This window comes from Penicillium argentinense (genome assembly GCF_028826775.1).
Source record: "Penicillium argentinense strain IBT 30761 chromosome Unknown utg000002l_segment0_segment0, whole genome shotgun sequence".
Classification (NCBI taxonomy): Eukaryota; Fungi; Ascomycota; class Eurotiomycetes; order Eurotiales; family Aspergillaceae; genus Penicillium; species Penicillium argentinense.
The window spans coordinates 2,539,306-2,553,451 of record NW_026622661.1 but is presented as its reverse complement, the minus strand read 5'-3'; the positions used below and the strand labels follow the sequence as shown (position 1 = coordinate 2,553,451).

Sequence of the window (14,146 nt, the reverse complement as noted above, 5' to 3'; positions counted from 1 at the left end):
GAAGAAATCGAGATATCAAAAGCCCGCCACATGGTAGCGCCGTTTTCGGCCGCGCTAGACCCGATCGGGACACCCCTCCATGGTCTCCGCGGCGAATCTCGCGATGATTCACACTCCCTTCAGTCCCTCTCTGTCTCGCCATTCCACCCGATTCCCCGTCAATTGACGCATTCGCTGGCTGCTCAAACATGGCGCCTACGCTCTCACAGAAATACCTCAGCACTCGGGGTGCTGAGTACGAGGTAAGTCCGCGACAAGAAGGGGAGAAAAAAAAGTGGGGTGTTCAATGCGCAGGAACACATCGCTCATACAATGTGTCTTCCCCCTAGAAATCTTTCGAAGATGTTGTGATGAAGGGACTAGCCAGTGATGGCGGCCTTTTCATCCCCGAGGAAGTTCCTTCCCTGCCCCAGGGCTGGGAGAGCTGGGCCGACATCAGCTTCGAAGAACTCGCCTTCAACATCATGTCCCTCTTCGTTTCGCCCGAGGAAGTCCCCGCGGACGACCTGAAGGATATCATTAAGCGGTCCTACTCGACCTTCGACCATCCTGAACGTACCCCGCTCGTCGAACTCGACCCCAAACAAAACCTCTACCTGCTGGAACTTTGGCACGGACCGACACGGGCATTCAAGGAGTATGCATTACAGATCTTGTCGCAGTTTGGACGTTGCAAGGCTAACAAATCATAGTGTCGCCCTCCAATTCCTCGGAAACCTCTTCGAATACTTCCTCAAGCGTGAGAACGAGGGCAAGGTCGGCAAGGACCGACACCACCTGACGGTTGTTGGTGCCACCTCCGGTGATACTGGCTCGGCCGCTATCTACGGTCTCCGCAATAAGAAAGACACCAGTGTCTTCATTCTGTTCCCCAACGGAAAGGTGTCGCCCATTCAAGAGAAGCAGATGACTACCGTGCTCGACGCCAATGTGCACAACCTGACCGTCGAGGGATCCTTCGACGACTGCCAGGACATTGTCAAGGCCCTGTTCGCCGACCCCGACATCAACTCTACTCACAGCCTCGGAGCCGTGAACAGCATTAACTGGGCTCGTATCCTGGCCCAGATCACCTATTACTTCTACTCCTATTTCTCCCTGACCAAGTCGGCGAACTATAACAAGGATAAGAAGGTCAACGTCGTCGTTCCCTCCGGTAACTTCGGTGATATTCTTGCTGGCTACTTCGCCAAGCGCCTTGGACTGCCTGTCGAGAAGCTTGTCATCGCGACTAATGAGAACGACATCCTAGACCGCTTCTTCCGTAGCGGTGGCCACTACACCAAGAAGGCCCTTAACACCACCGACGAGGGTGTGAAGGAGACCCACAGCCCTGCCATGGACATTTTGGTGTCCAGCAACTTCGAGCGTCTGCTCTGGTTCCTGGCCTTCCAGACCGACCGTGCCAATGCCGTGTCGGAGCGTCGCCAGCACGCCTGCGAGAACGTCACCACCTGGTTGAACGACCTCAAGTCCAAGGGTGGTTTCCAGGTTCCTCCCGCCGTGCTCGAGGCTGCCATGGCCGACTTTTCCAGCCACCGTGTCAGCAACGATGAGACCATCGCCACCATCCGCAGTGTCTACAAGACCTGCTTCCCCAACAACGGCCCCAGCAGCTCCAAGAGCACCAAGACTGGCGGATACATCGTCGACCCCCATACTGCTGTTGGCGTTGCAGCTTCTCAACGCTCCATTCAGGAGCACCCTGATTCCTACCACATCTCCTTGTCCACTGCTCATCCCGCCAAGTTTGCCGGCTCCGTTGATCTGGCCCTTCGCTCAGAGGATGGCTACGTGTTTGATGAAATCCTGCCCAAGGAATTTATTGGCCTGATGGAGCGTGAAAGCCGCGTTACTCCCGTTCCCGCTGGTGCTGGCTGGGAGGGCGTTCGCGAGATTGTCAAGGCTGAGGTTGAGCAGGAGCTTCAGGGTCAACGGTAGAGCCGTGTGAAGTGATTCTGTATAGACCGCTTCTGCCGTTGGAGTTCTGAATTTGACGATCTATTGCATGCCGTTCAATGGCAGAAAAAAACTTACGATGCTTGCCTTCATGTTATATAGATTTACTTCCAGATATGAATGAGAATGATATCTCGCCGGCGACACAGTCTCAGGAAGAACGATGAAAGGCCTTGGTGGTGATCATGGTTTAGTTATGTCTATTTTCGCTTATCATGCGGCAATTATGGACTATGAATAATTGGGGCCAGGCCGCTTTTCCACATCTGGATGTATGCTCCGCCCGAGCTGAGCTGGTAACTGCCGAGACTCGAACTATTGCGTTAGAGTGGATGCTTGAGTTTGCGAATTATTTTTCTATTCAGTACCGAGACCGTTGTGGGACGCCTTGAAGCAGTGTCATTCAATCAGCCCATCGGGTAAGCGGACCACGAAACCTAGTATCATGGAGTGATTGGAGAATGTCTTTCCTATATAAACCGCCTATCCCAAGGATTCACTGATATTTTCATTCGACTCATTTCCTACGACTGTACAGCAAAACAGGGCAGCAATGAACTGTGGAAAAGAAAAAGTCACCTTTCCTGTTGATATAGATGGCTATGAAAAGCTATCGGCTCCACAAGCATGCCACCTGCGCCACTTCCACAACATAAGCACCGCAGTTGATGGCGACTGGCCACACATGGGCAGCCCCCGTTGGTTTCGACCACACCGTAATGATTCAAAAATTCTCCGAGTATTCCAGCATGATTGTGTTCGTTGGCGAACAACCCTTCCAAAACAGCGGTGCTGAAATGAGGCAAGCGCTACTGGGTTGGATGTGGCGGTCGCACCTCGAATAGCTGAATTCGAGGCAGATACCATATCGTCAGAATACTCGACACCGGCCAAGATGAGGACAAGTGGACTTCTTAAATCCGAGGGTTGACGGTAATCCAAAAGGCGGGGCAATAGAGACCAATGTAGGATATCTTCTCTTCCTCCTTCAAACTCATAACAGGAGGATGCTGACATTGCCTAGCCAACGACAAACGAAATACAATACATTTATCATCCACGTCCGCCCGCAAACTTCGCTCGCACTCAGAAACTCTTTCAAACCATATGTACAATAGTCAATCAAGGTCCATGTGTTCGATCACAGCAAGAAACTCGATGTGCCCTTCATACTGAAGTGCATGCTTAATTTGCTCTAAAGTGGAAAGAGGAAGAATGCGCTTCCCTATATGAGCTTGTGAGCCTTCAATTCTTTGCTTTATGCTGGATCATGGGATGAACAAACCTGGTACCAACCAACAGTACCACAAGCCCAGGGTCTAGATCCCTTGATGTTCTTGAAGACCTTTTCGGCGGTCCATTCTTTGCCGCCGAGCTAAAAGGGGTGGAGAACAGTCAGTATGAATGCCCTGGCTTACTATATCCCCAGCTGGATCTCAATCGCCCGTCCTGGTTCAAAATGAGAACGGGCCTTGTCCGTTACTTGCTCTCATAAATGCTCTTGTATTGCGTGCTGATCCCAAAATCCAACCACCCATCGTCGAAGCCCTACGAACCCGTGAGCAAATCTCACTGGGTCTGTTGATCGAGGCACTTTCCGACGAATTGACTACAGGCTTAGGAACCCGCCCAGGATTTCCTCGATGCCTATCGCTACCAGCTTGCGACAATGGCGTATGCAGCGGGCGTGACGCATTACCACCGCATGCCGGTGATGAGAAGTCTATTCAAGCCACTCATACGCCGATTAATTCACAAAATACTTCGTCGGGAAGTCTGGGGCAACTGGTATCTAACCTCGCAGTCAGAATCCGTTGTGGAGCCCGATATCAAGGAGCTTCGCAAGCCCTGGGCGGATCCGATTGTTCAAGAGAATGTCATGTATAGCGCACATTTGCTGCTTATAACGAGTATTTATGCGATGCTGTTGATAATGACGAGTTTGAGAAGCCCGGAAGTTTGTCATTCCGTTGAAATCCTCTCTTCTAGGGCATGGGCCCCGAGTGCTTTCAATATGATAATTGAAGCCTTCAGAAAGCTATATTGAAGGAGATGGAGCGGAATGGGTGGGTTGGGGTCTGCTGCGAGCCGAATATTGTCTTTGTTGTTTGCAATCAATTTCCGGTATGTAGAAGAATGAGCGGAGTCGAAGATGGAGGTGAGTTTTGCTGACGATACTTCAGTTGATTGCGATGAGATACAATGATGTTCGTGATGGGACGAAAGTCATAGACGGGGTCCTGGACAAGTACAGAGCAGCACTAGAAAGCAAGAATATGATAGCAAACACAGAACTATTTAAGGATTGGCTTGTTCTGAAGCAAGACCATACTCGTGGGGCAAAAGATTGCGGGTTTACTGCCTGGTAATTCCCACTATAGCCACGAATCGTCGGAGCCACGTTAACGTCTGACAAAAATATAGGGCTGCATCTTTCATAGACACCTGGAACTCTGACTTTGTGAAATCAGGCTACAAAGCTCATTCGTCTGGATTCATCACCAATATCAACGGAAAGTTCGAGCTTCAACATCCGATGGTGGCTGGTGCGCTTCGTGCAACACAAGGACAAAATGAAACCCCAGAGACACTCAGAGCCGCGCGTGAATACTATTTAACCAACCGCCACACAATAAACTTCCCTTACAAGCAGCCGACATTTGAGTAAGTGGTAAAATGGCTCTCCGAACTGGGAAGGCCGCGGAGTTAGAAGGTATCCTGGAATATACCAATAAAAACCTCAACCCGACTTGGGAAAATGGGGGCTTACATTATCCTCGCAACGACACTTCAACAGACGAACAGGGCCAATGGACGCATATGGACCCCTTCTCAGAAAATTCTGCCATCGGATATGCTCGTCTGAATGTGGAGGATGGTCAAAAGAAGATGTGGGAAGCTCCTTGGACAAAAGATGTTATTGAAAAAATGCCTTGGGTCGATGGGCTTGATCTATCTTCTGAAGTGGATTGCTTGCGTGGGATTTGGGATGCATCTGCTCAATGGCTGGTCACAACCTTGCGAGAATGGGCTGACCGGGGGACCCACGTCAATTTTGCGGTTAGGAACCTGCCTTCGAATAGCTGGTTCCTCTATGAGCCGCGAGCAGGGGTTGTTAGAAGAGAGCTTGCAAATGGGGTGGAGATTCGTGTAGAAGCAGCGGTTGAAGCATTGCAGGAGATTGATTTCTTGGTTTCGAAGGCGTAGCCATGTAACAAGTTCGCTCTCAGCTCTACTCAAGATAAACTTGAATTGACATGACACTCAGGACTCATCTGAAGTTCACGGCCAATAAGACCAAAGTCATCAGACGAAAGCATCTCAAATCTCGAAAGCCCCTGTATATTGGCGAGCTAGAAGTCATACAGATAGATAGAAGAGACAAAGATCCAAGCAATACCTATATATTACTATTATATATTATGTAGGTTTGACACGCAGTGAAAACGAACAAAATCTCGATATGGCCCAGCAACTTTATCTCCTGTTTTGTCAACGAGAGATCAAGCGGGCCTGGAATCGACATGCATACCAACCAAGCAAGCACAGAAAGAAAACAACATCCTGGAATTCTAGATTCTCAGATCCCCACCACAAAGATCGAACGAGAAAGCAAGAGAGACCAGGGCTTTTGGATGTAGCCAAACATCGAAATGATTAGGCTATCCTCAACTCGAAGCTGATTTACAGTAGAGCCATCAGGCCGACGATACCAGCCAGGAAGCCGGCAACGGGCTTGGTGTTGGAGGCAGCACCAGTGAAGGGGACAGCGCTGGCGCTGGGCTGCTGCACAGCTGGGGTAGAGGGCTGAGCGGGAGTCTCAGGCTGAGCAGGAATCTCGGGCTGGGCAGAAGCCGAGGGCTGAGCGGAAATCTCGGGCTGAGCAGGAATCGAGGGCTGAGCGGGAGTCTCGGACTGAGCGGGAATCTCGGGCTGAGCAGGAGTCTCGGACTGAGCAGGAATCACGGGCTGAGCAGGAATCTCGGGCTGAGCAGGGGCTGAGGGTACAGCAGGGGCTGAGGGAACAGCAGAGGGCTGCTTGGAAGGAACAGCCGGCTTGGAGGGCTTCACAACCGGAGCAGGGGGAGCCTTGCTAGGGGTGGAAGTGACCTTATTGACGGTGGCCGGGATCTCTTCACACTGAGTGCAGACAATAGTGCTGGTCTGGGTGACGGTGCTAGTCTGAGTGACAGGGACAGTGAAGGTCTTGTGTCCAGAGGTGACAGTGGACGAGGTGACTTCAGTCAAGTTAGAAAGATAGTTCGATATAGAAGGCTAAGACATCAAGACATACCAGGGCAAGAGGTGGTCACAACTGTGATGGTCTTGGTAGTGGGCTTCACGGAGCTAGAGTGAGGCTTGGTGGTGGTGGTGCACGGGGTGGTGGAGTGATGGGTGGTAGTGGTGCAGGGGGTGGACGACTTGTGCTCGTCAACAGGACGAACCCAGTTCTCACCACGAGCCTGCATGACACCGGCGAAGGCCGGGCTGGCGGCAAGGGCCACAAGAGCAACGGAGGGGATCATGTCGAGAGATTGGAGGTTTCCCTTGAGAGCAAGCTTGGAAAAAATGAAACGAGTGAAGATGTGGAAGAAAGATAGTTAGGAGAGTTCGCAGGACGTGCGACCTTTTATGCTCTTTCGGACTGGATAATCAATCCAAGAGAAGTCATGACGGTGAGGGCTGCCATGGTAGAGCAAATGTTGACCTGATCCACATATTGCTGTCTATGGCTGAATGCAGGAACCGTGACAGCGGAACCACGGACATCCGAGGCACCCATTGATGACGATAGGACAGAAACTGCGGGGCAATGATACCTTTGAATGGTGGATTGGAATGCAAACGTGACATCGGACAGATAGGGTATCATTTCTGTCAGTAGTCCTGTTGGGATCCATAAGATAACAAATGCGGAAAGTTATCGACGGATGATCTACAAAACCAATCTGCAAGTCATATTAGTCGAATGCCAATTGACGGTGGTCAGTTGAGATGCCAGGTCAGTCATTTCAGTCTGCAGACTTGAAGTAGATATTCCCTCGTGAAATGCTGGAGGGCTTCAGCTCGAGCCAAATAAATCAAACAAGACCATTGATAGCAAGCCCAAGTTCGGCAATGGAGCTGGTGACGAATGCGGAAGCTCCGAAGTACTAATGATCAGTTGGGACTACCCGCCATGTAGCCGGCTAAATTCAGCCAAGGCAATTCTGCGAGCACCAATCCGGACAAATCGATGGGCCAGGCTTTTACCTCCTGAGATACCTGGGAGCATGGACAGTGGGGGCGGAGTGCAAGCCATGCCCTGAAAGTGTGGCCAGAAACAAATCGGAGGATTTTCCTAGGCGTCCAGGAATGTTAACCAAGGCACTGCCAGCAATGCTCTCTCTTCATTGGTACCGTCGCCTGTTGGAATGCTGGAGGGGAACACTGGCCATCCTTCGAAGTTGATAGAAACAAATCCATCTAGGAAGTGATCGCTTGCGCTAGTGGTAGTTGCAAATTCTGACAGCTCTCGTCAATAAGACCATGCTTCCGATCCATGACGAGGAGATGGTAGCTTGATACCGGATTAGACTGTTCCCCACTCACCAAGTTTTCACCACCAACCGAAATCGGCCAGAACACGAGTCAGGTTTGACAATTGGTTCCTCGAACTGGTCTCCAGCATTGACCAAAACCTGGCCATGGGTGGTACCCTAGCTACCTGTGGTAGTCTCGTTATCATCCAGGGCAGTTCAGGAGGGTGGCAGGCACCGAGTCAGAGTTGGCCGCAAACGGCAAGGGGTAAAGGGCCAGAAACCGGGAGGGCGAAAAGATTTGTTCTCTCGGAAGTACCGGTTGGCCATGTGAGTCGCTGCTTCCCAAGGCGTTTTTCGTTCAGCCTTGTAGGTTGATCTGTAGAGAGACGCGTCGCCCGTTTGCGGACATATAGTATAAACGCACGTGACTTAGGGCTTAGGGCAGGACGCGTCTCACGCGTCTCACGTATCGCCTTCCCGTTCGGGTCAGCCAGGTTTCCCCGATCGCGTCTCAACTTCACTGTCCACCATGCCGCACTCGGTGTCGCCTGCTAATTCTCCTCGGAAGGATGATGAAGAACTCCCGGATGCCCCCGTCGAGGGAACCGCGGAGAATGGTGTCAAGCTCGAGGACCTTTTCAACGACGACGACAATGAGGAGTTCCCTGCTTCCACTGCGGACATGAAGATGCAGTCATCCCCAGCTTCAGTGCCGGAGCCTACACCGGCTCCTTCTGGCGTTGACTCGGATATAATGCTTGCTTTCTATCAACGACTGTTCCCCTTCCGATACCTGTTCCAATGGCTAAACCACGGGATTGTCCCGACGCGCGATTTCGGAAACCGGGAGTTTGCCTTGACGCTCCAAAATGATGCCTACCTTCGATACCAGTCCTATCCGACCGCAGATTTGTACGATTCCGATGCCCTGATACCCAGCACTATGCCAGATTTGATCTAACTGGAGTACTCCTAGGTTTCGGAAGGATATCCTCAAGATGAACCCCTCACGTTTTGAAATCGGGCCCGTCTACAGCACAAACCCTCGCGATCGCAAAACACTTCGAGGCGGTCAGATGAAGCCTGTCTCCAAGGAACTGGTTTTCGATATCGATATGACGGATTACGACGATATTCGAACTTGTTGTCAGAAGGCAAACATTTGTGCTAAGTGTTGGGCGTTCGTTACGATGGCAATCAAGGTTATCGATACGGCCTTGCGCGAGGATTTTGGATTCGAACATATTCTTTGGGTCTACTCCGGTCGTCGTGGTGCTCACGCCTGGGTGTGTGACCCTCGTGCACGCAATCTGCCAGACGACCGACGTCGAGCCATCGCCGGTTACCTTGAAATCCTACGCGGAGGCTCTCAGAGCGGAAAACGGGTGAACCTTAAGCGACCACTGCATCCTCATGTTGCGCGCAGTCTCGACATTCTTAAGAATAATTTCGCACAAACTACTCTGGTCGATCAGGATACCTTTGCAAGCTCTGAACAGGCAGATCGGCTTTTGACATTACTCCCCGACAAGTCTCTAAACAACGCTCTGCGAAGAAAATGGGATTCCTCGCCCGATCGTCCTAGCGCCAGCAAATGGGCCGACATCGATTCGTTGGCAAAGACTGGAAAGAGCAGTACACTGAATACAGCCACTCTTCGCGACGCGAAACAAGATATTGTGTTGGAATACACATACCCGCGTCTTGATGCCGAAGTCAGTAAGAAGATGATTCACTTGTTGAAGAGTCCATTTGTCATTCACCCTGGGACCGGTCGAATCTGTGTACCTATCGACCCACGCAAGGCGGAAGAGTTTGATCCCCTCTCGGTCCCAACCGTTATGGAATTGCTGACCGAAATCGACGCATATGATGCTAAGAATCCGGCTGGCACTACAGAAGCTGAGATGCCCGACGCGGAGGGCAGTGCGGTGAACGACTCGGATGTCAAGGGCGGCACTCGCAAAATGCAGGACTATGAGAAGACCAGCCTGAAGCCGTATATCGAGTTCTTCCGGTCTTTCATCGCTGGCCTTCTTAAGGAGGAGCGGGCAGTCAAGCGAGAGCGTGAAGAAACCGCACCTGCAGTGAAAGCCGATCCAATGGAGTTCTGAGCATTCTGACCCATACGTTACGATCTTACGTTTTGTAATTCATATTCAAGGGGCTGCGTATATCTCCCTTGACTTCCGGTTAGCCCCTAAGGCGTTTTTGGTGTTATACCGAGGCAACCACTGTTTTTCGCATTAGAAGCTCGTTACTCCGTGATAATTCCACCTTCCAGTCTTACTCATAATCATCGGGAGAATCTTCATCCTCTCCTTGTACGCGAAGCTGAAAAGCCCTGTACATGTTTGAAACAGCGCGCTCGGTACCCAGAGCCCTCTGAGAAATCAAAAGACCATTGATTGTGCTCCCTTGCAGGACCAACCGCTGGAAACTCGCAACTCGTTGTCCAAGTTGTCGACTGGCAAACGGACTAGTCAACAATAATTTGAACTCTGATCGTAAATGTCGGCTGTGCGCAATATCGCTGAGCCTCTCGAACACCAGAAGCAACTCAGGCAGCCAGACATCTCCCTCAAAGAGCGAAACACCATCAATGACACAAAAGACACAGGTGTCCACTGGAAGCTGTTCAACAAGTTTGCAAAAAGTATCGCAAAGTTGTTCAAGACATTGCGCTTCCCGATATACCCGCGAGTCAATGAAATCAATGTCAAATTGCATTCTACAATATAACAATTGAAAGTAGAGCCGCAAGCACAAACATCGGAGCCGCACCAGCTGAGCCTGGCACTCCACGGAAAAGGAACATCTCTAATAGCACCGGAACTGCCGCCATCCTGGGCAGTGTTGAGGCTCTGAGAGCCATGCGGGTGTACGTTGAATTTGTCGACAGCGAATTGATGCCGCTTTATCGCCAATACGAGGTTACAAACAGCCAAGGTACAACCCACATAGTCAGATTCGACGACCTGTGGTGCCTCTTTCGCCCCGGAGAGCTACTTTTCAATCCGAATGCGCCGGACCCTACGAATGGAAAGTCAAGGGAGAGGTCTTTCAGAAGCAGGTGAGTGATGAGGGTGTACTCGATCAGCTACCCAGATCATGGAACAGATGGATATTCTTCAAATGACAAAGTGCTCGTCAGATGCTATTCAATTGACCATGATGGAATGTCGTATATCCCGGTCAAGGAGAAAATTGTGATCCCATATTTCGAATGTGACAGGAATATCCAATCGCTTGATATTTATCCCATTCGATTTGCCCATGATCACCTCCGAATATTGCAGGAAGTATATGACCAAGGGAAGATGTTCCAAGATTTTGTCACAGAGAAACATCTGTCTTACAAAGGCTGGACCATCGGGGACTACGACCACCTGGAATATATCGACAGTGATGTGATCGTGGATTTTGTCGAGGCATTGAAGGCCCACCCGCGTTGGGCCGCTGCTCCACATATACCGGCTCTGCACGACACGGAAGAATCCTTCCCTTTGGTATCAGATGAGGTCCCAGGAACAGTATAGAGAGATGAAGATCGAAATGACGTAGCGGGAACTTTCCAAGACGAGATTTACCCGGGCGCATTTGTCGACACAATAGAGCGGAAGTCCAACCTCCAAAACGACAAATTCCTCAAGAACCAAAGTGAAAGACGCAGAAAGCTCGGCGAGATTCCAATTCGAAAACTCGAAGAACAAGATTTTGTTGCAGTGGACATTCACAAGCTGAAGTTTGTCGCAGATCGAGGCGAACAATTGAAGAACATCTTCATTGCCAAGGAGCATAAGAAAATGATCAACGCGGTACTTGATTCGCACTTTGAAAGAAAGAAGGTTGAAAGAGATCCACATTTGGCAAACATCAGTCAAGACATTATCCAGAACAAGGGGAGAGGGCTTGTGATCCTATTGCATGGTGTCCCGGGGGTTGGGAAAAGCTCTACTGCGGAGGCATTCGCACATGCGAAAAAAAGGCCACTGTTTACTATCACTTGTGGGGACCTTGGATTCTCTCCGTCGGATTTGGAAACCTCTCTCAAGGAAATTTTATGACTGGCTCATTGGTGGGATTGTGTCTTGTTGATGGACGAAGCGATGTTTTCTTGTCGCAAAGGTCGACCTGGGATTTGAAGCGAAACGCACTGGTGTCAGGTGGGCTTTTCAAGTCCACAGACGACAAGCATCGGCCTAAAGATAACCAAAAAAGAGTTTCTACGCATCCTCGAGTGCTACAATGGAGTTCTTTTTTGACTACCAATAGAGTTGGAAGGTTTGACGAGACCTTTAAATCCCGGATCCACGTCATTCTTTACTATCCACCGCTGAGCAGGAAGCAGACCGAAGGTATTTGGAGAATCAACATAAGGAAGCTGACTCAAATTGAGAACGAACGCCAAAAAGCACTTCATAGTGGTGGAAGGTCGGACGGCGTCGTCTTATTGCCTCTGAAAGTGGATGAAGAGGAAGTCTTGGATTTTGCATTTAGCCATTGGCCAAAGCATCAGCACGGAAAAGGGAGATGTAACGACGGACATATTCGCAATGCTTTCCAGATTGCTGCGGCGCTGGCGCGCTTTGAAATGCGCACCGCTGCCAAAAAGCGCGAGAAAGAGGCAGTGCCTGATGCTGTCGTCGAATCTTTACAAGGCGAGCTCAAGGCAAGGCACTTCAAAACAGTCGCAGAAACAAGCCATCATTTTGAACTGTACATGCATGAGACAATGGGAAAGACTGATGCCGAGCTTGCACTGGAACAAGGGAGTCGAGCTGACCATGTGAAACGCATGATGACCGAGGAGCCGGTGATCAAGGAGTATCGCGGCGTTGATGATTACGAAGCTCTGTCAGGCCCCGAAAGCTCTTCCCAACAAACTCTACAGCTCTCAAGGCCTTCAAACGTACCGAGATGGGGTTCTAGAAACTTTTCGGACTCACGATCAACCTCTATGCAGCCGACTCAGAGGTCATCTGGCTCCTCTGGCTTTCAAAACGCACGGCCTATTATAGCCAGACCTGATTCGTTGGACATCTTCTCGTCATTCCTTCATCCCGATAAACTTGTGAATTTTCAAAGCTCGGAAAAGACTGCGGAAATTACATCGGGTCATCGTTATCCTGCAGCGCTCCGAGCTGGGTGGCCATCTAGTCCAGACCCCAGCATTAGGCCCCGGAGAAAAACACTGCCACCTATCGGTGGGGCCTGGTCTGGAGTTAAGTCAGATTATAAGTAACTAGCTAGTTGAAATTAAGCAAAATGGGGTCCTCTTTCACCCTTGAATCGTGAAATACTCTTATTTGTTTCCAGTGTTTGAGTATTGGGAATTAAGCGATTAATACGGCAGCACAAAATATAATTTACATTAATGCACAGTCGAGAAGCAAAAAAGAGTCCCCAAGGCACATTATTTGGTATCAAATTCGCTTTCCACTTCAAGCCATTCCTCAAAGGTCTTCAAACCGGGGTGGATCTCCCGCATAGCGGCGATATCTGCGCCATACCCAACGTCGTAGAACCACTGCATCATGTAACCGAAATCCTTCATCATCCACATGAGAAACCGACAGATGAATTCATAAGTCAAAGGCACGTTTTTGCCAGTTTTGGCTTTGAAGATCTCAGCCATCTTTTTAAAGGTGAGTTCGTCGCCAGCAAGCGAAAGACCCTTTCCCTTATACTGGTCAGGATTCAGGAATGCCTTTGCACCAAAAAAGCCAATATCCCTGGTTGATATGACCTGCAAAGGTTTCTCTCTGAGGGCCACTTTCCAAGAGGTCGTGAAGACCTTGCCAAAGAAGTCCGGAGTAAAGTTATCGAGAAAAGCGACCGGTCGCAGAATCGTATAATCCATCCCCGAGACTTCGGCTCTTCTGACAAGGTAATGCTCAATGTTGTGTTTGCTGATAAAGTGGGGAACAGGCGTGGGATTCTCAAATGAGTTATCGCCCCGTTGAACGGACGAGTATAGGAAAAACTTGACATTATGCTTCAGGGCGGCATCGACCAGGTCTTTGCCCTGCTTTTCTTCGATGTCCTGATTTGAACTCCCCGTGGCGGGAACCTAAAATGGTGTTAGAAACACTCGGATATGTTTTTAATGTCATAGCCGATTTTATCTCGTACCTGCACGGAAAAAAGCCCCCAGATGCGCTGCGATGTAGCCTTCTCGGCGGCGATAAAAATGTCTTCTGGCTGATCCAGATTCCCCTCAACGAGCTTGATATTCGTGGACTTTCTCTGGAGCTTCTGCGCACTATTTGACGAAGCATCACGGGTGACTGCGAGAATTTCAAAATCTGCATTTTGGTCGAGAAGGGCTTGAATCACGCTGCCCCCTTGTTTGCCGGTGGCGCCGGTGATGAGCACAGCTCGAGACATCTTGGGCGAGAAAAAGAGGTTTGAAAAAAACGAGTAAGATGGAGAATATTGAAATTAGATTAAGGGAAATACTGCGGCTATAACGCAATGGGAGAAAAGGAAGGCGAAGAAATGAGATGTAAGGTTTAGTTTGATTGATAATAGACGTCATCAATTGATAATCTCGGGTTTGGGTTCAACCCCGAAACCGCGCGAGGCCCCCACACCAACCCAGAACACGAACCGGTGGAATTATGGGCGTGATCACGACACCTGGTATGCCAGCACTGTTCGCT

At 50.1% G+C, this 14,146-nt stretch overlaps 6 protein-coding genes across 6 annotated transcripts; 4 read left to right on the top strand and 2 right to left on the bottom strand.

Moving 5' to 3' along the window:
* Positions 1–350: 350 nt before the first annotated feature.
* N7532_001790 (threonine synthase THR4) lies at positions 351–1,941 on the top strand (the record flags this gene model as incomplete). The annotated part of the gene is made up of 2 exons (XM_056614284.1): positions 351–637; positions 693–1,941. The coding sequence occupies 2 exons, from the start codon at positions 351–353 to the stop codon at positions 1,939–1,941; spliced, it is 1,536 nt and encodes a 511-aa protein (XP_056479325.1).
* Positions 1,942–3,454: 1,513 nt separating this feature from the next.
* On the top strand, positions 3,455–5,166 carry N7532_001789 (uncharacterized protein; the record flags this gene model as incomplete). Its single annotated transcript, XM_056614283.1, has 6 exons — positions 3,455–3,517; positions 3,581–3,916; positions 3,994–4,083; positions 4,143–4,324; positions 4,384–4,505; positions 4,757–5,166. The coding sequence occupies 6 exons, from the start codon at positions 3,455–3,457 to the stop codon at positions 5,164–5,166; spliced, it is 1,203 nt and encodes a 400-aa protein (XP_056479324.1).
* Positions 5,167–5,643: 477 nt separating this feature from the next.
* cspA (putative cell surface protein) lies at positions 5,644–6,485 on the bottom strand (the record flags this gene model as incomplete). The annotated part of the gene is made up of 2 exons (XM_056614282.1): positions 5,644–6,197; positions 6,254–6,485. 2 exons carry the CDS (start codon positions 6,483–6,485, stop codon positions 5,644–5,646), a joined length of 786 nt encoding a protein of 261 aa, XP_056479323.1.
* A 1,525-nt stretch (positions 6,486–8,010) lies between these two features.
* Positions 8,011–9,595, top strand: N7532_001787 (DNA primase subunit PRI1; the record flags this gene model as incomplete). Its single annotated transcript, XM_056614281.1, has 2 exons — positions 8,011–8,393; positions 8,458–9,595. 2 exons carry the CDS (start codon positions 8,011–8,013, stop codon positions 9,593–9,595), a joined length of 1,521 nt encoding a protein of 506 aa, XP_056479322.1.
* A 397-nt stretch (positions 9,596–9,992) lies between these two features.
* On the top strand, positions 9,993–12,726 carry N7532_001786 (uncharacterized protein; the record flags this gene model as incomplete). The annotated part of the gene is made up of 5 exons (XM_056614280.1): positions 9,993–10,150; positions 10,237–10,554; positions 10,717–11,014; positions 11,066–11,299; positions 11,362–12,726. The coding sequence occupies 5 exons, from the start codon at positions 9,993–9,995 to the stop codon at positions 12,724–12,726; spliced, it is 2,373 nt and encodes a 790-aa protein (XP_056479321.1).
* Positions 12,727–12,897: 171 nt separating this feature from the next.
* On the bottom strand, positions 12,898–13,871 carry N7532_001785 (uncharacterized protein; the record flags this gene model as incomplete). Its single annotated transcript, XM_056614279.1, has 2 exons — positions 12,898–13,554; positions 13,617–13,871. The coding sequence occupies 2 exons, from the start codon at positions 13,869–13,871 to the stop codon at positions 12,898–12,900; spliced, it is 912 nt and encodes a 303-aa protein (XP_056479320.1).
* Between the last annotated feature and the right edge of the window lie 275 nt (positions 13,872–14,146).